Below are 27,708 nucleotides of genomic sequence, written 5' to 3' on the forward strand. Positions count from 1 at the left end.
CAAGTTTTGAGAAAGAAAAAACTTCATTTTGCAAGACTTCCATTCTCAAAATCCTGAAATTATTCTTCATTCCATTGCTGTCAAGAAACATGCTGATAAAGAAGTCTTTCAGTTTTACTCAAACCATGCTTGCAATTTCAGTTTCAGAGTTTTGTGGTCCTGAAAATTAAAATGAAATCATGTTGATCTTCTCTATGACTAATAAATTGTAAAGCAACTTTCAAGAAAATACTTCTTGGGGTGTCTTTTTCTGGTTTTAATTTTGTTAAAAATACACATTTGAACTCTGCACATAGTTTGTGAAATAAAGAGAGTACAGCAGAACAAAAAGTAAAGCATTAAATTAGGGGGTATTGTTGTTGTTTCAAATACATGTGTAACTTTCACATTCCTTTGAAATGTTTTGGCTCCATTGGTCTAATATTAATTGTATATTTCTCTGGTCTCTTCTTTCACTTGTTAAACTTTCATAAACTTCTTCCAGCCTTTCCTTTTATCTTAATAAATAAAATGCACGGAAGCCTCCGTTAGTTATTTTTAACCAAAAATTCAACCCACGACTTGAAGCTGGTTTTCAAATTCTGGATTAAACAAAGTAAAATTAGTAGTAAGTAAGCCTTACCTAAATCTGTGTCATTGTTAGTAGTAGGCCTCCTGATGGCACACAATTTACCAGTCAAATAAGCCATACTTGAAGTAGCCCAAATCCTTAGTTGTGCTTACTCTTACAGTCACTATGAGACAATTAATTTACCACACATAATTAATTTTGAATTTGTTTATTTGTAAATTATTTATTAGCTAAATGGCTTAGAACAAAATAATGAATTTATCTGTCTGTCTGCTTACAGTGGCCACAATACTCATAAGAATGCCTTCTACATGGAGCAAATAACGCAATATTTCACACTTTGTTCTTTTCTTTTAAAAAATCCATCATGTTTTAAACTACTACATGAGAAGCTGATTTGTACATGCCAGCTTATAACATCAACTTTATTAACAAGAATGCTTCTGGGCTCCATTTAAGATGTACAGATTTTCTTGTAAATTGAAAGGAATAGGAACTCTAGCCCAACATGGAAGTATGTTGAATTGGATAAAAATAGCATTTTCAGACTAGTCTAAGTTTTACCTTCTTCTAAATATATTTGTGACTGGCCCCATCTACTTGTACCTATATTCTATTAAAGAGAAAATGACTATTATGGCAACTTTTTGAAATGTTAAACTTTTAAATTTCAGGTGCGATTCCCCTCAGCACAATTTTATTTAAAAGGACTGCTGCTGTCATTACGGGAACTTCTTGTTTAATGGCCACATATGGGACAAATGCTACAAATGACAACTCCATCTCTAAGTGCCATGTTCACTAAGCATGTGACCATGACAGGCTTAGGACCTCACTTCCCATTCATTTAAGCAGTCACTGTGGTTGTTAGATGGAGCCTGCCGTGATAATAACTTACAATTCACTGCTGTGTTGTCTATTAACTGCTTATTGCAAATGGATTGAAAGCACAAAATGACAAGCATGTGATTGTTGTTAATGTAAATGGTGAACTGTTTGAATGGTGACCATGTAATTATGTGATGGTGTGATGATCATAAATGCAAGGATGGGTTGCAGAGCAGGTGTGTTTTATACTATTATAACTTTGAATTGGAAACTGAGGAGTACCTGTTTGGCATTTATTATGCTTCCATGAAAAATTGCTAAAAGAACTCAACACTTCCACTGTCTATGGAATGAATGATAAAATTGGGTAGGAACATTTCAGATGAAATGTTTGTCCGTTTGGCAAAAAATGAAGGTAATAGAAAATTACAACATTAATAACTCAATTCAGAGTAATTTGTTACAATTTTATTTGAAGGATAAATGGCTAGCTAATTGCTTCCAACCTCAAGGGCTACAGCAGCATGTGATTTTGGCCATTTATTAACATCATTAAAGAAGACAGAGGAATAGGTGGCTAAAGTTTATTGATGCTAACAACGATAGTTTTGTTGCTGATTTTTAATAGCGTGATTCTGAGGGGTGCAAAGTTGCCACAGGTTGCCCGCTCTGGGATAGCTTTGTTGACATTTAATATAAAATTGCATTATATTTGTCTTTCTGTTTTTCTTTTCTGACAAGATGTCCTGCAACAGAATATGAAACAATTGTAATTAAATACTTGCAATGGAATAAATGGATAAATCATTCAAAAAAACAGCTAGAAGAAATATTGGTTCATTCAAATGTAATATCTTTAACAAGCAAATTCAATACTGGAAGCAGATCAGCGTAACATTCAAGTTCTGTAATAAAATATTAATTTCTTAACAGGAACTATCAGAAAACAGAAGCATGGAGTGCAAATTAAATAGTCATTCCAAAACTTAGAATCTTGCCTGTGTTTCTGAACTAATAATCCTATAGCTGGTACAAGAGGTTGAACAGGGACATCTAGAGCATGAAAAAATTATTCCGTAGATCTATTTGAAAGCAGGTGAGCGCATGCGTGCACCCCCCTCTATCTCTTTCACTCTGCATACATTCGCTACAGTATTCATTGTGAGCAAGCGTTTCAGTGTTTCTTATTTCATTTCCTGCACTTTTGAGAGCTGTTTATAACTGTCTCCCAAGCTACGTAATATGCATAAAGAGGAATTAGGGTATTGGAAAAACGGATTATATCGAGGCTGATGCTCTGCAGCTTCTTCTCATTTTGTTATTCTTAAATAAGCAAATATTTATGAAATCTAAGTGGACCCAGAGCCAGGCAGGTGCAGTGGGCCTCAAGTACCACACAGTGGATTAGGAAGAAGATCCTTTGATCATTCATTCCCACTCCAGAAGACAGACCATATATATGTAAGCCAATATAACCGGAAAATAACTCCCCCCCCCTTGCCTTTGAATCAGTGCTGATTTATAGTATCTGCATGGACAAATCCCTGCAGTTTTCCTGGCAATATTTTGGAAATGGCTTGCCATTGTCATTTTCCATGGGCTGAGTAAGACTGGTTGGCCCATGGCCACCATCTGACTTTGTGCCTCAAGCAAGACTAGAACTTTCAGTCTTTCAGTTTGGTATAGTGGTACCTTAACCACTACACCAAACTGGTTCTTAAGCTAAAATTATCTGTTATAGTAGGGTGAATTCACTATCCATGTATCAATGTATTGGTAATTACCAAATGTATTGGTAATTAATCTATAATTAATTATAATTATAGGCAACAAACAATATGGCATTCTGGTAGTAGTAGCTAAAATGTTTCTAGTGTTAATTTATCTAATAATATTCATAATGACTAGATCATATTGGTTATGTTATTTGTGAATTGCTGTGTCCACTTCAGTAAACTTCTATTCATGTATATAGACTTTGCCCTTCGAAGCTACCATTGTATTCTCATGCAGTTCACAATTGGCTCAACAAGTTCAAGGGATATTTCAAATTGGTTTTTAATTGGAATGGGTATGACACAAAAGTTATAGCTCCATATGTATGAGTCAATCTTTGAGCCAGGTCTGGGAACAGACAATGCAAGGATTCTATTGTTATAATATAATAAAAGAATCTTGAAAACCTGTCTGTAGGAGTAATGCAAGCAGAGTTGGGGCAGAGTTAAGCATATTATCAGCTTATAATTGTTATATTGCCACAAATAGTCCAAATCCAATCTTAATTGAATTCAATTGTTCCTTATCTGGTGCCAATTTAGAAAATAAGAGGGAGACAAAAATATTCAGAAGAAAAAATATTATTTGGGTTCACACCATACCTTACTAGTTTGAAATAGCTGGGATAATTTGTGGCTCTACATCTTATTCTATGTGAACCAGCTTTCTTCCCAAAGTTCAAAAAAGAAATTTTATTTCTGTGGGAATAACTTGTTAATGTGAATTCAGCAATTGTAATTTAGAAACCTGAATATAAAGCTATTGATTGAGGTTAAATCCAGTCTGTGTCTTATTCCAAACCAGGATAGAGACGCAGGCAAAGGGGGAATAAAATTTGAGGCAAGCTGCAATTGGAAAGGTGGTTTATTGGCCCAGTAACAATGGGAAGCAATGACAACAGCAAGTGTTTCTGGAGTTGACTAGATTAATGTGTAAAACAATAAATCTTTTGATCTGTAGCTTAATGATCAAGCTACAGATCCTTTGCACCTGACACTGTCAGTGTTTCCCTCTTCCCCTTTTATACCAAACAGAATCAAGGAGGGGTTATCATGCCTCTGCTTTTTGAAATACCATTTCCACTTGGCCCCACCTCCATTATCTTTTAATGGTTGCTTTCCTTTGAGCATTTGGCTAGTGTTTTTAAGTTAAATTGTCTGATTGTTTAACTGCATGCTCCCTGAGTAATTTAGAATTGATTGTTAAATTTGTAAAATAAATAATGCATACGTGTTTATGTTTGAGTTTCTTTCTCATCTCACTCTTCCTTCCCAGGATGAAGGGGATATTTGCTTAATGGTTCTTGTATCACTTCAAGGCTATATCTGTAGTTCTCAGAGATGGAGCATGGGTGTCAAGCTTTAAGCATAGCTGGCTATGAAATTTTGGAGTTGAAGTATCATACTATTAAAGTTGCCATGGTTGGATACTCCTGCTCCACAATGTAAAACTTAGTGCTCTCTTTCACTAAACTGTGTTAGATCAATCACAGTTTAGCATGATCGTTCTTGATTAGATCCTTTCACTAAAGCTACAGTTCAGCACTAATGTCTTAGGAGTAAGATTCACCAATTAAAATGAGATCCTTGGGAAATTAATGTAACAAGAACTAGCATTGAGTGGCTCATGGCCTGAGCATACTGGTTTTCAGAAGGCCACTAAACATGGTAATCAATTATGCTTTGAATATGATAAAATATGGTGATCCCTATCAGGGCTTATTATTTATTATATAAGTCTATTGCCTAGTGATAAATGTTTTAACAATGGAAAAGAAACATTAACATCCAAGAAAGTTTGTTTGTTTATTTATTTATTTATTTATTTATTTATTTATTTATTTATTTATTTATTTATTTATTTAAACTTATTAGTCGCCCCCTCTCCCCACAGGGACTCGGGGCGACGTATACAAGCAACAGTTAGCACAGTGTCATACAGAGGAGGTAAAAAATAAATAAATAATTACAATAAATAACATTAATAGTTTAAAAACTAAAATTGACAATTAAAAATGACCTAGGGGTGGAAAAGTTGTCGAATTATGCCAGGCCGGCTAGCCGAAACAGGTGGGTCTTCAGTTTACTGTGGAAGGAGCGGAGATCGGTTGTTGTTCTAATGTCTGGGGGGAGGTCGTTCCAAAGGGTAGGGCCCGCCACAGAGAAGGACCTACTCCTGGGCACCGCCCTCTGACAATCTCTAGAGGATGGCACCCGGAGGAGACCCTCTCTGTGTGAGCGAATGGGTCGCAGGGATGTATGGGGCAGGACACGATCCTGCAGGTAACTAGGCCCTATGCCATGGAGCGCTTTGAAGATGGTAACTAACACGCTTTGAAGATGGTAACTCTTCTCCAGTATATATGAATGCAGTACCACTATCCTATCATACATGTGATCATTAAATGGTGGACAATTTTATTAACAGTATAGAACCGTCATCTTTTTTTTAACCTAGATATTGCTGCAAGTAAAATGTATGAAAAATAATAAATATAAGACAGTTCATCAAAATTTACTATAAAATACAATTTATGCCATTTTGCTACAAATTTCTTTAGGAGCTATGCAAGCTGAATGCTTTATCAATAGCTCAAAGAAATCTTTTTGAAAAATGGTTCCCTAATGATCTATTTAATAGACAATATTGAGAATACCAAAAAAAGAGTATGGATTCAGAACTGGTTTTTTAGATGTAGAGACTGTATATTTGTACAATGTTAGCTTAGATAAATAGATCTATAATCTTGTAAAGTAAGACGTTCAGAAAAAAAACCCCATACCGCAGGTTTAATTTTGTGTTCTTCCTAAATGCAAATAGCTGTATATTATCTTATTCTACTCTAGGCAAACACAGAGGCAGGAAGACATTCAGTACAGAAATATTCATTTGGTTTTTTTTCCTCACAGATACCAACTTGCACAATCAAGTACATCTTTCCTACAAACACAGCTTGTAATCATTTCATTTAGGCAGCTAATACACTCTAAAAACTATGATTAACTATAATTCTGAGAATTGGTTGGATTAGAGTTTGCCACAAAAATTCAAGTCAACCCCTTGGCCTTTAATGATATGTTTATCTTCGCCTTGCTGCTCTTAACCTCCAAACCTGCACTTTTCCTTAATATATTTGCCTACTGAATCACTCCCTTGCATTAGAAATGGGTACTTAATACAGCTGGAGTTATCTCTCATGCAATTTACATTTCATATATGGACTAATACTGTATTTGGTACACATTCTTTTGTACCTATCATGAAATGAGCAATTTATATATATATATACCTATTATTACAATGCACTTAACTACATAGCATTGCATTTGCTTCCTTAATAAGAAATTATATGATAAAGCAAAAGTGAAGATTAGTCTGGAAATACAAGAGGTTGGTAGATATTTAACCTTAGCAGGTCTATAGCTTCCCTCAATCTACTGTTCTTCACATACTATATATTGGTATCACAGTGATCAGATTTCTTGAACAGCATTGTGCTTCAATCATACAATATGTGTAATGCTATTGTATCATACATTAATTTTATAGTAAAAATAATTTTCCAAGGCGCTTTGCATATCAAAAACTCAGTGTACTGCTTTAAGGCCTCCAGATAATGTGCATAGTAGTTCACTATGTATGCAGGATTCCAATCTTTTTAATACTCGTGTGTAATTATCAAGAGAAATCGCCCAGAGGTTTGAAGGTAGGTGACATTAATGGCCGTAAGCATCTACCACTGTATCTTTTTTCATTTAATTTCAAAAGGGCAATGGATGGCCTAAAATCAGTGGTAGATGGCTTCTGGTAGACACTGAGATTTAATATCTACAAGATAAAAATGTTTTAAGCTGGAGCAATAAAGCTAACTCAGATATATAATCTGATATAGATATATAATCTGTTTGGGATCGACCTGCATTCCTTTATCCAGCATTGCTCCTGAATTATCAGGCCTCCAGTGCTTTACTATATTCCAGTTCCTATAGAAAGCAAATCAGGTTAATGTAACCTATGTACTACTCCTAATTGCTAGTTACGCAAGATTTCATTGTAGCTTCTAACATTCCTTAGCTTTACCCTCTTTTAATTCCATTTTTAATATGTAATAATTAATAACTTGATTTAATTGTTTCATATAGTGATTGAACATTTTCGTTTTTGGTATATTCTTAATTTTATTAGATTAGATATTATTATAGGATATTGTTTGTAGGCTTATTCTATTGTTGGGTATTTCTATTATTTCCCAATTTAAAAGTTCTATTGCAATACAGAAACTATGGGGTATAACTAAATAAACTGACAGCTTAATGGGATAGCACTATTTTATGCAAATTGTGTTTGAATGATAAGAACTACAGATAGACATTTCTTGAATATTCAGTTTGCATATACATCTCTCTGCATCCACAGCTGTGGACATAAATTGACTTACTTGCCTTCTTGCTTTTTCTGAAAGCATGTGGTTGTGAATAGTTACACATCAGAAAACTGTTTTGTGGATGTGATTCCTAATAGGCAACTGCACCTAAATAATTATAAATTTTAAATGTTTCACAGTTAAACTGCTTGATTCCTTCATGTGCTTAAAAAAATACTTAATGTCAAGTGTAATTGGCTGGAACCATATGCTAATGTCATTGATAAAACTATAGGCATCTACTGATATACATGTAATGAAATAGAATAAAATAGAAATATTTGCAATAATATCATCAGGTGATATTAAAGTGGTAAAATTATCACATATTTGTAATTATCTAAATATTTTGTAAGATTCCAACTTTGTATAGTCACACCTGATCACTTCCTCGAAAGGATTTTGCTGAAAAGCTCATTTATTATGTCAGAAATGATTATAGGAATTCATTTAATTGGGAAATATATTTAAAATACTCTTTAATTGGCATCACAGAGTTGAAAGTTCAATTCAGAGGTGAGATCTAAGGATTCTAATTAGATAGAATGGACTTAAATAATAATCTTAACGATTATACCAAATTTGAAAAAAAATATAATTAAATAAATGTTTATATTACAAGGGAATCATCCGTTTGTAATTAAATGCACAGATGTATGTTTTTATTTTAAAACCTTAAAAAAATGTTGTTATGCAATATTTCCCATCAGGATAGCTAGCTATTTGAACTGAATAAAACTTGTCATGTGTTTTCTGCTGATGATGCCATTGTTATTTCAGATAACATTTTATATTAATCATATAGAAATTTCACTTGCAGGACATTGTATTATGAATTTACTTTTCCCTTTCCGGTCTCCTCCCCCTCAAGTTGTTTGATGCGTCAGAAATGGAAGGATGAAGTAGAAGTCACCACTTAAGCAGTGAAGGGTTATTCTTTGTAAATAATAGATCAAGCGCACTGGAGCTAGTTCTAATAGAGCTGTATGCAGACTCTGTTTCAAGGACAGTGTGTGGTTTAAAAAACATAATCACAGTTCATCCAATCTCTAACCTCTGGTCAATTTATTGGCACTGTCAGTAAAATATTACAATCAATTACACTTTGACCTCTTCATAACATTAAATGTCCCTGTATTGTTAAGTATATGTTTATATATTTGTGTAAAAGAAATATCTGTGGTCGTATTATTTTTTTCTATTGAGAGGAAAGCATACTATATTTTTCTGAGTATTATCTACAGAAATCAAAGGATTAAATACTGTTACTAAAGCAGTCAGATTTCCACCTTTTTATGCTTTTATTGTGTTATAGGAAAGTTTAAATGCAAGTATAATTTATATTTAGTTTCATTTTATCAGTGATAGTTTTTCATGTACTTTCCCTTGTTTATACTCCATTCAACAGGTTCCTTTCAAATGCTTGCAAGGTTTGTTTCTATAGATGTTTCGGAGCTAATCTCCGAAAGGATATACAAACCTGTTTTAAATGTTAAATATAATCCACTAGGAAAGTTTTCCTATGCAGGTTATGCATGGAAATAATTGGGAACAGCATAAGAGTATGCATTTATGTATAAAAACGTATTATTTTAGAGCTTTTATTCATTTCACTGCAAAAGCATTTGAATGAAGCTTTTTGTTAGAAATAGATTTAAACAGAAGATTAGATAAAGAAAAAGTTGTAATCAGTAGACTAAAATATTTTATGTTTAGAACAATATGAACTTGGAAATATCTATTTGGTATAAGGTATTTCTTAATTATCGCAACTGATGTTTGCATTTTGCAAAAAAAGAGGAGTAACTTTAAGAACAATGATTTTACATATCAATTTATATTGTTTATGTCACTTTGTGGCTTAAATTTTGTCTAGAAATATTCCACTGTATTTTGAAAAATGCATAGGATTGTGTTTGTAAGAAATATTTTTCTTTATATATTATTTACATGTGGATTAACATAATATTTCATTAATTCATTAATTCATCTTATACACAATATTTATATAAATAGCAATTAAAATTATAATTATGATTCAGAAAATTTTCTTGACCTTCCTTCTTTAATATCATTAACTTCTAAATATTTTAAACAATTTTTTTGTCTTTATAAATGCAGTCTTAACTGTGAAGGAAACAAAAGTTCTGGACATATATTTGAAGTACTTGCACTAAATTCCTGGTTTGTACATGACTAAAGGTCTCTTTTCAGTCCACATTTCCTGCACCAGCTTCTTCCCAGAAAGATTGTGCTTGATAAAGATGAAAAGTGAGGTCATGATTAGGTATATCTGAAAGAAACACTGTGATACATCGTTATGCCGGTTCTCAGCATTCTATTTGGAAATTTGTTAGTCCGTGCCGGGTTGGGGGGGGGGGAAGGCAGATTGACAGCTAATAGATATCCTCACCATTCATTGTTTGAGTATTTTTGTCTTTTGTGGCATTGAGAAAAAGACAAGGAAGGGAGTGGAAGCAACTAAAAGATGGCAAAAGATCAAAAAATCAATGGGACGAAGGAATGTGATCTGTTTATCAGGGTGTAGCCGCTCTTTCTGTTTGCATTAAGTCCGAGTGAGTGTCTTTGGTAGCCACGGAAGCTGCTTTCATTCACTCCCTAGGAGATGTAATACAAGCATGAAAGTTACGATGTCGCACAAAGCAGACACATATGAAAAAAAAATTGTTAAACCAACGGCTTGGCATTACATCACCCCCACCTTCCCCTCCTGAATTAGAGTACTATCTTTGTCACAGATGTATTGTTGAACTCTGCAAGCATACCATTTTGTGTATAAGTGTTTAGGATGAACATGTTTTTAAGTTCTTTTTCTTGAAAACATCAATAAAATGAGCTGGCATAATAGTTCAGTTAGTAGAAGTTCAAGGAGATGATTGAAGACCTATGCTTTCAGGCTTTGACAGGTAGTGTAAAACCTCTGAGTGGACTCCTCATTTTGCTTTAATGGACGTGGCGTTTGTTTTGCTTTATCTTTATTTTGTTCTATCTGTGATGGGAGAAAATGCAAACTCTGAAGTCTTATAATGCCTGTATTGTTTTAAATACATTCGTTAGTCGAAGGTAGTATTGTCCATACTATCTTTATTACTGTAGATACTGCTCTGTGTCCCTTCCCTTTCTTCCTCCCACCTCATTTCTTCAGTGCTATGCCAGCCTATAAGAACTGATCAGTAGACAAGACAGTGTTCCAATCTAGTGGACAAATTTCTTTTCCCTTCTAGTTTCTGATTGTAAGAAGTACGAAGAGACTGCATATTTTATAAACTTTCTATTAAAGTTGTGGCATGTTATCATAAAATGAATTGTGATACTTTGTATTACACTCTGGGATTGAGAGATAGACGTAGGATTAAAAAAACAATTTCTAGCCATTTCTAGATGATAAATTTAATTTTCTTTGCTATTTGGAGGTCTTCTTTGAAAATGCAATTGTAATGAACGCATTCAGAACTGGAGAATAGATTTACCCTTGGCTTCAAATAGTTGACGTTATCAGGCTCTGTCATTCGTTCCTTCCTATTTTCGGGCTGCTAATTGATGTTTTTGATGTCAGCAAGAAAATTGAAGAAAATGTCATGTGTGAACCAGTGCGGAAGTTAATAAGATTGACTTCGTTGACAGAATTTACAATGAGCGCAGAGACCGCATAATGGGACCACTGCGAATTTGTGAGCTCTCTTTGGAGTCAAAATTGACACCTCACGCTAGGCCAGTGGTCGATAGGGAAGATGGAACATTTGGGAAGGTTCTTAATCTTATTTTTCTCTTCCCCCCCTCTTCCTTTTTAACCTTTTGGAGCTTATGGAGTTGCACAAGCAGCTGTTTATCGAGAGAGCTAATGCTTTGGACCAAGCCAAAGTCTTAGTTGAATCTTTGAGCGCCCCTCAACAATGCCAATTTTTATGCTGTTTTGAGCTTAAAAGGAAAGGGCTATTGAAAAAGTTTAAACATGTTTCTTAAGGAACAATACACTAATACCACACAATGTTTTGACTAATAAAGCTGAAATGTATTTCTTTTTAAAATAAGGACATTTGTACAGTCTTAAATAAAACAAATAACTCCATCTACAGGAAAATCTCATTGTCAGAACACTATTCTATAAACCTGTATGTTTAACCCAAATTTCTTTGAATCAAATTCATAGCGCCAGATGAGCTCCCTGTAGTAAGGTTTTTCTGTAATAGTTTACATTTTTAATAATGTTACCGGTTTATTGGATTTTGCGTATATAATTATGGAATGGATTAACCGAGTTTGGTTCAGTGCATCTGATTTTTTCTTCTCGCCTTTAGTGAAATGCGCTAACCCCCAATATGCCCACTACCCCCAAGCAGTCTTTTTTTTAACGCACCGCACAAAATGTGCTCAGCCTCCAAGGATCTTCAGTAAGAGACATTATTCTTGGAATATCCAATTAATTCCATGGGTAGTGATCAGTTAGCGCTTCTTCTTACTTTCTCGCCATTTGAAATGCTAACACAATGAATATTATCTCATTGGTCTGCGTCCCTCGGCTAAGCTGTTGCCGCGGGCTGAGAATTTCATCGACTGATGAGACCAGAGGCTGCACCGATAAAAGGTTACTGTACGTGATTTGCATGCTAATTGGGGGTTGCTTACATGAACCTGAAAGTTCTTTAACTTTTATTTGACTTTTTTCTTTATATTCTCATGATTTTGTTGCTTAAAGAAAACTTTTAAATTGACTACATTTCACATTATTATGATTTTTGCCTTGATTTGGATATATTTTATATTTTGAACAAAAGTAATAATATGATTTTTTCCGCACCAAAGTTTGATCAATAAGCATTCAATGTTTGTACATTATTCTTAAAGAAAATATTTTTTGTTCCAGAATTGGGGAACATATTACTTTTCTATAATGAGATGTTGCATTTTATGTTCAACCAAACCATAATCATGGCATCAATGTCATTACACTATATATGAGCTAAATATAATATGGTTCCTATATTCTAAAGATCAAAGTCACGGGTTAATACAAATTTTGGAAATAGCCTATTCCAACCTGATGTATTACAGATGCTTTGGACTACAATTTTCACCATCCTAAGATAGTATGACAATTAATTCTAATAACTAAAATTCAATAGGAATTGTAGTTGGACACTACATTTCCTATTGAACATCTATCTTAGAAGTAGATGTTCTGAAATGATTAAAGCAGAGCTGGCTCATTTTTGTGGGGAAATTAGTAGAACACCTATCAGATATGTTACCTGAAACCCAAAATGTTATTGCTTTTCTTTTCTACAATAGAAATCATATCTAAAACAATGTCAAGTTTGCCCATAAATGCAAATAACATAGATGTCTAACATCGTGTTTTAAAAATGTGAAGTACATAAGGGATGCAAATATAAAATATGTGATGTACAGAAAGGATACAAATATAAAATTTTATATAGTATGAAATGTAGCTTATCTGTTGAAGACAGAAGAAAGAAGTCTGTTTTTTTTAAAAGCAGGCATTCTAAGGTATCAATGAGTGTGATTGCTTTATACTCGGTTATAACAAAAATGGTTTGATATGAGAAGATTTGGATAGAGAAGGTAACACTATGGTTCTATCCTTTAAAAAGAAAGAAAGAAAGTAGATGTATGTGATTTACAAAAAAGAGAGAAAGAAAAATGAGGAGGAGGAGAAGAGGGAGAAGAAGTGAATTTCAGTCTTCCTATAGCTGTAATCTTAGAGGCTGGGTAACACATTTGGAGACATATTCCTCCTGAATCAAAATCGGGAGACCTTTTCCAAAATTGCTAGTAAAAGGGTCTAGTGAAGCTAGGAATGAAAGGCTCCCCCTTCCTTTTCCTAGCTGTCTACGAGCAGTAAAGCAGGTGGCTCCCTGTGGCTGACTTTTCATGACAACATGCCATTAGAAATTGTGGTCCTGTTGATCAATCCACTCGACATGACAGCTTTGCCGCAAGGCCTAGCTCTTTGAGCACCAGCGCTGTGGCTTTTCCCTCCTTTTTTCCTGCACTAATTGGTGAAAGTTTTTACTATGCTTGTGGCATAGGAAATTCTTTTGAACAGTGTCACAATCAAGTGTTGACTTCTTTAGAATTGCAAGTAGGTTAAGTGAGTATCAACATAGCAATATCTTTTAAGAGTTATTTCCCCCCCCCCCAAAATAAAATCTTTAATCAAAATTTTGTTAGAGATGAATTTCAGAAAAATAGGCTGAATGTTCAGCAATAGTATTTGGGTGGTAATGTTAAATATTCTTATTGTACATTTACAGATATATATTTATGTTTTACTTTTAAATATACTTTTGTGAAATGTCAAAAAAATGACAAAATGATTTTTTTAAAAAATAGTTACTATAGATTTATTTGTGTAATTCATTATATTCAAAGAACTTTTCTCAAGTTTTTTTCCAAAACCGTGACCTAATATTTGTATTATGCTCTCAGTTAAATATTAAGGAATGTTTCTCTTTACAATGCAGAAAAGTAGTTGTTGAATCATATGTGAGAGAGATAATATTCTTGATACAAATATTTGCTGCATTTATAGAAATGTTTAAATATCTATACGTGAATTGAAAGGTTTTACATAAAGAGGGGAAACTGTAACTAAAATTGTTTGTATGCATTTGTAGTACTTAGATATTTATGCTTTAGAATTCAGCCAGCAAGTTTCTGTGTATTTTTCATGCAATATTGCCCTTTCATCTCATAACTGCCACAAGTTCTTTTGTTGTGCATAATGCATATATTTCCTAAGGACTGTATATATTCTATAAGCTAATATCATTTAATGTAATTATATACACAGATTTTTATTATAAGGACTAATCATTGAAGTAAATAGCAAGCATGAAGGGGGGGGGGGAAGGAAATGCAGAGATCACAAATAGCTTTCAATGCATATCCAGCTGTAGAAAACTGAAATTATTGCATAACTTTTACCACTGAACATGGCTGAATATGCAGGAAATAATAGATATTTCAATCTGGCATAGCCAATGCAAATATAAAAACAGTTACATTATTTTTTTTTAAAAAGTAGAGCATTAACAGGATTTACGGTATCATTTTCCCTCCTGTAAATGCTGCCGTAATTCTTTTTGTTGTCCTCTTTGAAAGAAGCATAAATTCATATAGTAATTTTGCCCAGAAACGAAATTGCTAAAAATTTGCATTATTAACATTATCAAGTCACTGGTTGGTAAGACATCAGACATGATGAGCAAGAAGGGCAGCTTAGGGAGAATTGGGCTTTAAACCCTCAGCAGATCGGAGTTAGGATCAAAGGCGCTTGTTTTATGTGGCTGTGTGAGACTTTGAAGTCTTGACTGCACCTACAGCACTCATTTCATCAGGTTCACTGGTGTCTTAATAGCAGATCAATAAGTTTCAAAGTCGGAGAGTTAATTTGATACTAGTGCTGATGCAGTCGTGCTGGGGACGCAGAGAGAGGCAGGAGAAAGCAACCTATTAAGATCTGGGATGTGGAGAAGTGCTTGATGTTGTTGATTCTATCCACAAAATTCCAAACTAAATGTTACAGCTCAAAATTTCCAAGCTCTAACATATTATTAAGAGGAAAATTAGATGTTTGTTTTGTTGAAGGAGATGATAAATTAGTGGTTTTCTGTTATGACCAAGGTTTGGTTCAGAAATACAGGCAACATTTTAATGGGTTTAATGCAAAATAAAATGCCTGAGCAAAGCACAACATTTTATATCTCTCGAAGATGATATTCCTCCCTAAAGAAGCATGGCATATGAAATGCTTTGTTGCGTATTTTTCATGGATTTCTCCCCCCTATTTTATGCTTTTATACCTAAAAAGAATGCTTTAAGGCAAAGTGAAGTTATCAGTACAAGTGATAGCCGGGGGAAATGTACTGTGCTTTTAATTCTAGTTTTCCATAGTTATTTGTATTTGGTTGTATGTATAATTACTATTCCACCCTCAAATCCATCCTTTTTTCCGTATATTGCAAAACCTTAATAAGAACCTATTTAAATATTGTTTATTTTGCATTCATTTTCTTTTAGACTGCAAAGAAAACAAGATAGTTTCAATTTTTTGGCAATATTATTAAAGAAAAAGAAAAATTACACTGATATAAAATGCTAAATTATTTATTCTTGTATTGGTGCAACATTCATCCTGACATAGTTGATGGTAACCGAATAGTTTTCACAAACTGAGACACACAGACATGCGTAAATGCATAATCCCTCTTAAAAAGAAATTTCTTTTTTAGAAATCATAAGAACTTTTTCCATCTGTATGTATGGTAGAGGTTTTCTTGCACCAAGAGGTCAACTTCACACCCTTTTGGAACAAAACTCTAATTTAGAATGTTCATCTAAGGGTTGATAATGGCATTAGGGGGCCAGGAGGCTGGTCAGTGGGAGCCGTAGATTAGCGCAGTAGCCGCAGCAGCTTTACTTAGACCCCCATGATTCATTGGACAGATTAACTATCACATCTGTCATTTTTATCCCTTTTAATTCTTCGCCTTTTGCCACATTTAAAATAATAAACAATTTTCCCTTGAAAAAAGGCAGAAGGACAAGATTAATAAAAATTGCCAAAAAGTAAGTCCTATGAAAGAAGCCACCAAAGGTATGTTCCAAAACGCCTCTGTAAAAATTGCATTATTAAGCCACTGATTTCTGGATATTTCTGTAAAGGGGAATGTTTGTGTGCACATATGTATGCTGGGTGTTGATAAATTGATCAGGAAAGGAAAGTTTTGAAACATTTCGTTTATTTAACAGCAATGATTGTTCAAGTGGTTCGGAAATGAGCATTGTATTCACATCTTTTCTCCAGTATTTGTTTCCTTCGCAATTTGTTTCTTTTGATTTCATGATTCTATTAATTAGAATTTATCATAAAAGTTGATTTGATGTTCAAAAATTTGGACCTGATTGAATGAAAATTAATGTTTGATCTTTTCCAAGCCCAAGGGGAGACTACTGTCTGGTTGCTGATTGCTTAATAATTATTGTTGAGTTCCACAAGTGCTGTTTCCAATGTTTATTACAGAAAGATGTCAGTGTTAAAAGGGAATTTAAGAGTTTCTATAAATGGAATTGTTGATAAAGTGAGTGAGACAGTTCTTGGGAACTGGGGAATTGGTGCAGAAAGAATTTGTAGGAGATGAAGGTGTCTTCAAATTTGGATAGGAATTATTTACTGTGCTGGCTTTTTTGAGCTGCTGAAGTAAAAAGTAAAGACATGGAAAATTACTATGAATTGCTTCTTCTTTCTTCTTTTCTTTAAACAACAAAGATTTAAGGGAAAAAATGTCATTTTTCTTAAAATACTATGAATTAAGAACTGTCAATTGGTTGGTATTTTTAAATTTTTTTTTTCAAATCTTACAATAAATACAACTAAATATCATGGATAGTCTATCCCCACCCAATAATGATCAGCACTTCATTAAAAGAGTATTAATTTGGCTCCTGATCTCTTGGGAAGCACCTTAAGATGATGTTTGGGTGGGTGGGGGTTCCCCCCGAATTGTTTTTTTAAAAAAAAAAATTCTAGCAGATTTGGTCCCTGTCAGTCAGAAATAATTGTGTTCTTAATCTTGTCCCTGATGGATGACTCGGAGTTCAGCAACGGGCCAGCTCCAATGACAAATACAATATTAATATTCATTAACTGCTTTGACAATGCTAATTTTGATGCAGTAGTAAAGGGCCTTCCAAAGTTAGCGGCCAAAGCATCAGAGCTACGCAAGGTGGCAAGATAATTTGTGCTGGTTTGCTGAGCTGAAGCCTTTTAAAGTCTATGGCAAAAAGCTAGGTACCACAAACAAAAAAGAGAAAGGGAAAAAGTTCTGAAGCATTGGAAAGCAGGGCGGCGGAAGTAATACGATCACACTCCGCTCAAAAATTTGACACCTCTGATGCAGTTTCTTTGAGTGAAATTTCTACAAAGTTGCAACAAAAAAAAGCATAGCATGGTAAGTCAGCACATTTGTGATTTTGTTTAATCTTTTTGATCTTTTCAATTATCACTATTTGAAGATCAATAGTCATTTTTTCCTATTCTGCTTAGGAGACACGCAGCGGTGGTTTAATATGTGTTAGGACCATTCTCTTTAGAGGCAGGAATCTGCAACTTCATGTGATTTTTCTATTTAGGCTTTTCAGAAAAACTATATATGGAATACTTCTGATTTTTTTTGCTAGTCCCATTTTTAGGCATCTATGTTAATTTCTTTAAAGGTCTTTATAAAATAATGTTTCATTCACTTTTTCCTGTTGATAAGAATTGGGGAAGGAAGTTTTTTTTTTTCCGAGGGAGAAGAAAAAGAGCAAAACAATCTTCCATCTTTTACTGAAATCGAACCTCCTCTTCCCCCTTCCTCAATTGACTGGCATCAAATAGTCATTAAAGCTTCATTTCCCTGATGAGCAGTGAAGCAGTGTTTTCACCAAGTTAGGTGAACTTTGGAGAACGGAGATTTCCATTATATTTGCCAAGTCGGCAAACAAAATATCAGCTTTTGTTCTTTTGACTGACTATATGGGAGATTGAGGGGAGGTAGAGAGGGAGACAGAGAAATGAGAAGTTATCCCCCCCACACACACACACTTTTTGTGTGGTTTGGTATTGAATCAGAGGGAGAAGTAGGCATTGTTCGTTTTCCTACCAAGCGAAATAATTCTATGAATGGAACTGGACTTGAGCATCTTTTCTGAAGAGCTGGCGTTGCAGAGCTGTTCCCGTGTGTTTATCTGTGCAGCTCCGTGGTGAATGGCTTAGGTAGGGTGCTGCCCTCCAGTGGATCAACCAACTGCTGTCTTAATACACATCATGTAGGTATGTTAATATAACAAGCAGCAGCATGCTTGAAACCAGGCAGCGTGAAGCATCCTGATTAAAACTGTTGTAAATGGTAAGTTATACCTTTTCCTCCTTTCACACAGGGGCTAGCAGATTGAGACTTTGCATTTCATGTATCAGCATGGGTAGTTGCATTTTTGCTGCATGTTTCTGTTGCATGTTAATTTTTTGTCAGTTTAGAAAATTGTAGGATACTTTTGCCATGAGAAAAATGCTTTGGAGTTAGGGAACTTTTTATTAGATTAGCGTCTGCCATTATGACTGAAGAATCCTTTTTTTAATGTTTTGTTTTAACTGAAGTTGTACCTTACTCTTTATTCAGCTCTTGACGGTTGGGTTAAGTAAGGCCATTGCTTTCCTTTCATCAGCATGAAGTTGAATTAGGGAAGGAGAATGTTTGGGAGTTTTTCTTCCCTAAGTAGAAAAACTCACAGCACCCTTTTTCTCGAAGTTGTGTAAATAATTTTTTTTTAAAAAAAAAACACCTTTATATTGGATCTAAGAGGAATCTATGATTGAACAGAAGTTCAATTTCCCCTATCCCATGCATAAGTGTAACTTCACTATAATGTGAGAGGGGTCTCAAACTTCATGGAGATACTGAACTGGATGATAGATAGATGATAGATGATAGATAGATAGATAGATAGATAGATAGATAGATAGATAGATAGATAGATAGATAGATAGATAGATAGATAGATAGATAGATGATAGATAGATAGATGATAGATAGATGATAGAATTTTTGTCAGTTCTTGGACATTGCATTAAGTAAATGACTTTCCTGCAATGAGTTCAGAAGAATTCTCCTAGGGAGAGGGAAAAAGATTGGAAGAATGTTGGTAGGTTGACAACGTTCTCTTAAAAAAATAAAGGACAAAATCTGTTCTCTTTCTTTCTCACCTCCTATTTTTGGAACAACCAAGAAGGAAACCTTGTGTTTAAGGCAATCCATCCTGTTTGCTGTATTTTATAAGTTATTGTTGCTAAATGATTGGGAACTGTCCATCACCAGCCAGAGAACTTGAAGTTTATTTAAGAAATTGCACGTGGGACAAAAGCAACTGATGGAGTGTGGTGGCCGCTGTGAATAGAGGGAGGGAATGCAATTAGTTGCCGTGCTGTTGGAGCTTTTTACTTGTCAAACTGGAGCCTCATTGCTTTTGTTATTACCATGTAAAGGGAAATTGCAGGGTTTTGTTTTGGTATTAAGGGCCTTAACGGTTGCTGGCTGACACTTTATTTGCAAAGGCTGGATAAGTGCGGGAAAAGGATGGTGGTGAGAAAATCAAACAGAAGAACTCTTTCTCTTTTTGGGAGAAGTTCTTCCAGACCCTTAGGATTTTATATCCTCTTCTGAATATAATGTAGCCAATGCACCTGTAAAATAAGGCTAATGAATGCATAACAGTTGCAGAGATTTTTGCCATATGTTTTGCCTAAAAAGTTTTTTGTTTTTATTAAAAATGTATTCTGGGGTTAATTTACCACATACATGTCAAAAACATGAGTGACAGGTCTTTAAGGATTTAACAAGATTTCAGAAGATTTAACAAGATTTCTTTACTGGGAATATTTACTGGGAATTTACTTTCTGGGTAAAATATGTTATGCTTTTGTGCATTAACTTTATTTGCGCTGCTTTTGTATTAATAACTGATAATGCTCTTTTGTGATAGAAATTGCTTAACCATCACATTGGTATTTTCTTCTGCACTAGTTATTTTTAGATTTTTAGATTTGTAGTGAATTCGATGGTAGAAATTAGAGCGCTGTCTTGGCAACTTTTCTCTCTTAAATCAATAATGATTTTTAAAAAGTAGCTAACATGAATAACTTGTAAGACACAGAGAAAATAAGTTAGCATTGTTCAAGTCACTGAGCAAACTGAAGCAATATTTCTCTTTACTGTTCATACATGGAAACTTTTAATAAAAGTTGCTGCAGCAGAATATACCTTTTCTATTGAAAAAAAATCATGAAAACATACTAAGGTGATTTTGTCTCACATTTGTACAAAATAATCTGATTTTATGCAAAGGGACAGTTCTAATACTTGCAAAAATTAAGACGTGGAACATTGATCTGAAAGCAGACGATCTGCTAAAGACTTTATTTGCGTCAGAGTGACAAGGAAATCAACTTATTCCTCCTGCAGGTCGATCACTAAAATGGTTTGGTGCTATCTGACAGTTGCTCATATAAAGTGAATTGCTTGCTTCACTTAGGTGCTTATGCTTTCTTATGATTCTCTCTTACTACCTTGCTTCACAGCTAAATGTTACCTATGCTATCTGAATTGTTGCATTGTTGTCATTGATTTCCAAGGTAACTTGTTTTTTTAAAATTATCCTTAACAGACAAAGAGGTGAGGGTGAGAATTTGAGTATTGGAACCTAGAAATGATTACTCTGAGTTTGGCTATGCACAGTCAAACCTTTAGAAAACGAGACACTTCTCTCAGCCAACATTCGATGTCATAATGGATGCTGAATGTTCAGAGAACTCCAGGCCTCAAAACTGGAAATATCTTGATCTTTTAGGACCATACTTTAAGTGAAAACATGGGTAAAGGAAAGGGAAGGAAACAGAAAGGGAAAAGCAGACAGGGAAAATTATAGAACAATTTATTTGGTTGTGAAGAAACAAAATATTTTAGGATTAAGAGTGGGGGAAACAAAGCTGTAATGTACCCAAGAGATGCACTTTTAATGGGAATGGAAGATTTGAATGATAAAGGAGGAACACTCGCCTCTGGCTTCTCTCTGTTCCAGCATTTTGGATGTTGGCATCTCAATTTGAATTGTTGGGTGAGTAGCATTTGTGTGTATGTAAGTATGAATTTTGGTGTATGCAGTGTGCATGTGCAACTTTCTAGTAATGAACACTGAATTAGTTGTGTAACTTGTTTTCATTAGTGCCAGAGGTAACATTGAAAACAGAAGATAATCTTTTTTTTTAAAAGTGAGAATCATTTTTGGAGAAGGGAATAGAGAGAGTAATTTGCCAGTGACAGTTCTTAATATGCTTAACATTGCATAACAACCCAAAACATATTTTTTCCACATGCAAAGATGTGGGACTATTAAAATTGTTTTTTCTTGTTTTGGAAGAGAAGTCCTTTTCTTTTTGTAGTGTTGTCATAGAAAAGGGGATTTCAAAATTTGCAGCTGGTGACATTTATTAAAATAAAGCTGCTGGATAAAGCTTGCCAATGAAAACAAATGTGTGTGGAGGGGAAGATATTTACTTATGTAAAATATTTACAAAAAGGCATAAAGCATACTGAAATGTAACCTTTTCATTTATTTTATAGTGCAACATCTTTTGTTGTGCATGTTTCACCTTTCCCTATTTTAGAAAAAATTATTTAGAACATAATTATTGAGATTACTGAAATAGGTTGTATGTGTGGCTTTTCAGAAGTAAATTTCGGTGATTTCAGGCATGCTTATTTGAGTTACATGGATATGGAACTTTCGTTTTAATATTTTTTTAAACTAATTTGCCCACTTAAGATCTTACCCTTTTGCATGCTTAAAGTAGTAAGCCATATGGATTCCAGAAAAATGATTTTAATTTTATATATCATAAGTATGTTTTAGATTCTTTGCATCGCCTTATTTGTCTACTGTCTTAGTTAAAGGTTTCATCTATAAATAATATTAATTCTTTGGGGGGGAATGTTTATTTTGTTGCATCAAATATAATGATACAATTTTTAAAGAAATTCTTCAAATTATTTGGTTAATAATATCTTTAAAATATATCATTTTAAATGGAAAGAAATGTGTATTTAAAATGCTTCAAACCGCATCTAAGGGGCTGCAAAATATACTTCTTTGTATATAATTTACAAGGTATCTTTTGCTGAAATTTAGGCCTACTTATGAATTATCTTCTTTCACTCTGGTTTTTTAAAAAACTTTGTTGAAAAATTAGTCATTATTTTATTTAACGGTAATTTAAAAATATTATTTGGCTAAGACTACAATCCAAAACATATTTTTTCAGAAATAAGCTCCATGGAACTAGGACGTTTTCTCTGAAATACATATGCTTAGTTCTATAGCAGCTAACACAAGATTTTACCCTCAGAAGGATTCTACAGTACTTAGAAATTAAAGTCATTGAACTCAATGAAAGTTATTATGAAATAGTGTGAAGTAAATTATTCTGTTACAATTTCTCCCCAAAAATTGATAAAACAAATGTCATTTATTTGATGGTTCTGGGTATATATACAGCTATTACTTTTATACTATTATGTGATATAAGCACATTTCTAAGCAAAATAGGATAAGTTCTATTGCAGAATTCCTTATATGTATTTCCCAAGATATTAGAAAATTTGTAGCAGTTTTTTAAATTTGTAATTCTTGATAATCTCTTCCAAAAAGCAAAACTTTATAAAATGATAAATTTAATCTTTCATTTCACGCTATCAAAACTTTAGATATTAGTAATTTAAAAGATTTTGCTTCCAAATTCTCATTTTACTGGAAACCATGCTGTTTTTCTCTAGTATAAATACTGTGTACTATTTAGTATATATACTAAATAAAGACTGTATTTGGGAGTATTAGTCAGTCCGGTTCATAATACATGGATTGCCATCCTGCAGTGACTTTGAAAAATAAAAAACAATATTTTTGGAGCAAAGCAATGTATGACTTCTTTCTGATTTTGCAAAGCCTAGCTATTTGCATCCTTGACTTCTGAAAATATGTTGTGATATTTTTTGGGACCCATCTTCACTTTCAGGAGTAATATTCTTTACTTGTATTAAATACAAATGCAATGAATAACAACAAAGAATGGTTTACATAAAATTTAAATGTTACCAAGAATGTTTGAATTTGCAAAATATTGATTTTGCCATCAAAACTTATTATGTCAGACATTTTTTTGAACATAAATGGTTAATCTTTTATAATGGCAGCAAAGTAAAATGTGGCTGATGACTAATAGCAAGTTAAATAATAATTCAATGCAGTATTTCCTTATTAATAATGAAAACTTAACTTTTCAAGCAAGACATCAATTTCTACAAATTTTTTACCTAATCATTTGAACATTATTTAAAACTTACATTTTTAGTAGTCAATCTTTCTGTATCTCTCTTCATAAATCTTTCACATTGTATTAGAATTTGGAATTTTGCTTGTAAGCCATACAGAATCAGTTTTTTTGAGTTAGGCTGGATATATAAATTTGCTAAATAAATGTGTAATCCATTTTAAAGTATATGCTTATTTTTTTCCCTTTGGAATTGTTCAATTTTCTGGGTTTCCTCCTCCTTTTCCTGCCAGAGTAATTAATGCTCCTGATTTCGCCTTTATCATTCCTAGTAAGTTTCCTGAGTTTATTCAAACTTCTTTGTTTCTAGTTATGATCAGAAAAAACACTGACAAGTCAATAATTCTTTTTTTGTTCTTGCAAATCAATTAAGTACAATATATATGAACCATCAAAAATAGTTTTCTCTAATGTGTTAATTTATCAGACATTTAAAGAACCTGGATAAAAGACTATTGGGGCTAAGTGAACATTCCCAATTTTTATTTATTTGAATATTATATTACAAAGTTCTAAAGCAAGAAATTACCCCCTGTTTTATCTTATTAACCCTTCAGATAATAATTTGGACCTTGATTAGCTTTTGAAAAAGTTAATGACCCTTATTTAATGGGAACAATTCTCCAATCAGGAAACAGCCAGAGAAAGAAAAACAGAAGTGGTAGTATTCAGGTCACCCCCTCTTTTAAGGGGTTTGTGGGTATAGGGGTTAGGTTTTTTTAAAAAAAAAAGTCTGACTAGGAAAGTATTGTCCATACACATGGCTGTCAGTACTCTGCCATCATTTACGTGAGGGAAGAAAATGAGTCCTTTTAACATAAGGAGCTATGTTTATCAATGGAAGCCTTGTCCTTAGCTACAATAGGGAATGAGCTTAGGGCAAGACCTTAGGCAGAAATGAGCTACGTTAAAGTTTGAAAGGATTCAGAGCACTGTATCAGTGACAATAGACTAAGGAGAAGTAGATTCCTGGAGAAAATACTTAGTCAGGTGTGAAAGTATTCTTTATGTCAATAAAATGTATGTTGAGTCAGTAAATATAATGGTTCTTAATTTGCTCAAGAGTAACTGAGTAGTTTGTATTTGTTGTGTGCAAAAAGTATTTAAAGTGACATTTGAAAAAAAAAGATTAAATGTAACTATGGCATTAAAATACCCATTTGTGTATTTTGTATAAAATATTAGAAAATAGTTAGATATTGTTAATAACTCCAAAATGCTTTTGTTGACTAGTTCTACCTAAGCTTTTTTTAACTATGCTGAAGATAAATTAGATTGAATACAATATCTATGTGGGTAAACAACTGATACCAGGTTTAAAAGAAAAACATGTTATGTTGGAAGGCTTAGTTATTAAAAGTTACTGATGCAGATAGTATAAAGCAGCGTTCTGACACAAAATATAGAAAGCCTGCAAGACCTACTGTAATTGCTTTTGATCTTTGTCTATCAGATTTATAAAGTCAGTTTAAAATTTATAGTCCAATTTTTATTTTGGAATATTTTACACTCGAAGACTAGAGTAAAAGAGGAGGCCGTGGTAGAAAAATCATAATGGAGAGCGGAGATGTAGTTTAATTTGTGTTTCAGTTTTACAGTTGAATTTAACTTTTGCTTCTCTTACAATTCTGTCCAACCTCTTAGAGTAAGAATTAAAATACATAGGTCTAAAACAGTGCCTAGTAACATGTCTAAAGATAACGAAAGTAATCTGTAGATTAGAATCTCCGGCTGCTAATTGTGTTAGCATAAATTTATGATTCAGATAGGTATACAATACAAAAGTTTCATGCCTGGGTGTAGCCTAATGGAATACATATTATGGACCCAACTTATTTTTATTTGTTCTTATTCCCTTTTTTCATGTAACCTTCTTGTACTAAGTACACTTATTGCTGATGCATTTACGTATACTTGATATTACTCCTCCACATACATAATAATTGAGATCAAATACCAACATTGTACAAACCAACTTGTACAAATAGATACAATACAATACAATACAATACAATAGTAAAGTTGGAAGGGACCTTGGAGGTCTTCTAGTCCAACCCCCTGCCTAGGCAGGAAACCCTATACCGTTCCAGAAGAGAGATGTGTTTTCCTCTCTTCTTCCCTTTAGTCAAACCTTCCAGAGTAGATTTTGAGATTTTAGGACATTTTGCTGGTGAACTGGAGAAAGAGGAAGTTATTTCTCCTAGCTTCTTTTTGCTGGACAGAAACTGTTCCATCACCAGAGGGAGTTAATTGTATACCACCCCCAAGGTTTTTCTCCTTTCTCTTGGAGAAATTTATAGGAATTTTTCACCTTTTTCTTGGAGTAATTTATAGGATTTTACTTAAGGCACTGCTCCATTTTTAATACACTGTGTCTGAAATATATAGTAAAAAGAACTCGTATATGTTATCTTCATTTATACTAAACTATTCTTAATTTTTGTCCAGTAATTTCATAGTATTTGATTCCATGTCTGTAATGCAATCTGCTTTACTTCAGACAATGATTGACAGATAATAAGAAAAATGGGGAGAAAGCCTAACTTTTCCAACTATTTGTATTTTAATTTGCTTTTTCATAAAAGCCAGAAGTTAAATACCAAGTTTACCAAAAGTGGAATCCTTCTGACATTTTCAGCCAACCTATTTTTGTATTTGTTGGTATTCTATTAACTATAGTAAGAAAAATCCTGTTTAGAATAATCTATTATTCATTAATGGCATTTAAAAAGATATACTTTCAGATAATTTCTGTTTTGTAAGAATAGTGGTTTAGTTTTGTTATAATGTAAGCAAAACAAAATTAATAGGGAAATATATTCTAGAAAACAATAATCTATGTGCAAAAGGGAATGAACCAAGATGATATAATAGTACTTTTTATCTAATTTCAGTGTATTACCTTTTATACTCATCTGATTGTACCAGAATGCTTTGGAGGGGGGGGGGTCAGGTAATTCCTCTGTTTGTTTCAAAGAAAGAAAGAAATTGAATATTAATTCTAACATTGTTAATAGTCTCACCCTAAGATTCCCCACCCAGAACGTTTATTTAATGCAGTTCCATAATTCTACTTGCAAAATCAGCTTTCTTTATTACAAACCAGAAGTATATCCAAAATTACCTTTGCTTTCTTAATTAAATTGCTGGCCATCTTTGCCCTAACCCTTTTCAGTAAATGTGCTTAACATATTGGAGCCATTAAACATTTAATAAAACTAAATTGTAGCGGACAGGCACTGTTCAGTTTTATCTGTCTAGATGTAGTATAAAAGTCTCTGCCAGCATGTTTCCACAACATAAAATTATATTTTAACATATCTGTCAAAAAATTTAAATTGCACGAAAAACACCATACAACTCCCACCATGATGATGTTTAACCCCTATTTGGTGTGTGTGTGTGTGTGTGTGTGTGTGTGTGTGTGTGTGTGTGTTATATCATATGTCTTCTGGAAGCACGTGTTTCTTTTTTTCATGGTTTTATGCCGTTTATTATTTGTAATTATACGTCACACAGATTTATGCCAAGTTTGACAGTCTCTAAATAGTAATAGATATTATCATATGATCTTTAATATTTTATATAAGAAATCCTCAATAAGATATTTATCTTCATAAAAAAAAGAAAGCTAAGTAAGAGTTTGGAATGAGAATGGCATAATAGAGAACCTTCACATTAAGTCTGTATGCTATTTTCTATTAAGCATTGCATAAAAATAGCAAAATATCAGAAGAATGTACGCGCTTTCATAACATCCATTGCAGATCTGATGATAATTCATAAACACAGATCCTCTAAATTTCAGTATGAGAATGCTGTGCTTGGATACTGAACGAGTGTACAAAAGATGAACAAACTATGTCAACAAGTAAACTGAATTTCAGAGATCTATCTGACATAGAACTATGAATAAAATAATAGGTTTAAATTGTTAAATTATTTGGCTGTTTAGTTTGTTCTCAATAATTATTCATAAAAGCCATCAGTATATATTGTCTCTCTGGCTGGAATAATATTCTAGAAAATCAGAATGTGTTTTATTTCCTAAGAATAAATAAGTATGTTCACCTTGCCAGAGAGATAGCAAAACAAATTCTATAACAGTAATACAGTTTTAAAAAGTAGTTTACAATGAACAGATTA

General features: G+C 33.3%; 1 protein-coding gene across 31 annotated transcripts in view; it reads left to right on the forward strand.

Moving 5' to 3' along the window:
- The window catches only part of TCF7L2 (transcription factor 7 like 2), a 209,197-nt gene that overhangs the window by 137,956 nt on the left and 43,533 nt on the right, over positions 1-27,708 (forward strand). The window contains exon 1 of one of the 31 annotated variants that reach the window (XM_081955402.1): positions 21,067-21,293. The exons of 29 other annotated variants lie outside the window; for them this stretch is intronic. In XM_081955402.1, coding sequence (XP_081811528.1) covers positions 21,171-21,293 — 123 coding nt within the window. In that variant the 5' untranslated portion in view covers positions 21,067-21,170. Of the gene's footprint in view, positions 1-21,066; positions 21,294-27,708 lie in introns of those variants that run through there. One more of the 31 variants, XM_081955403.1, reaches the window with a different exon arrangement.

Source organism: Natrix helvetica, assembly GCF_964273705.1.
Source record: "Natrix helvetica genome assembly, chromosome: 5".
Taxonomy (NCBI): Eukaryota; Metazoa; Chordata; class Lepidosauria; order Squamata; family Natricidae; genus Natrix; species Natrix helvetica.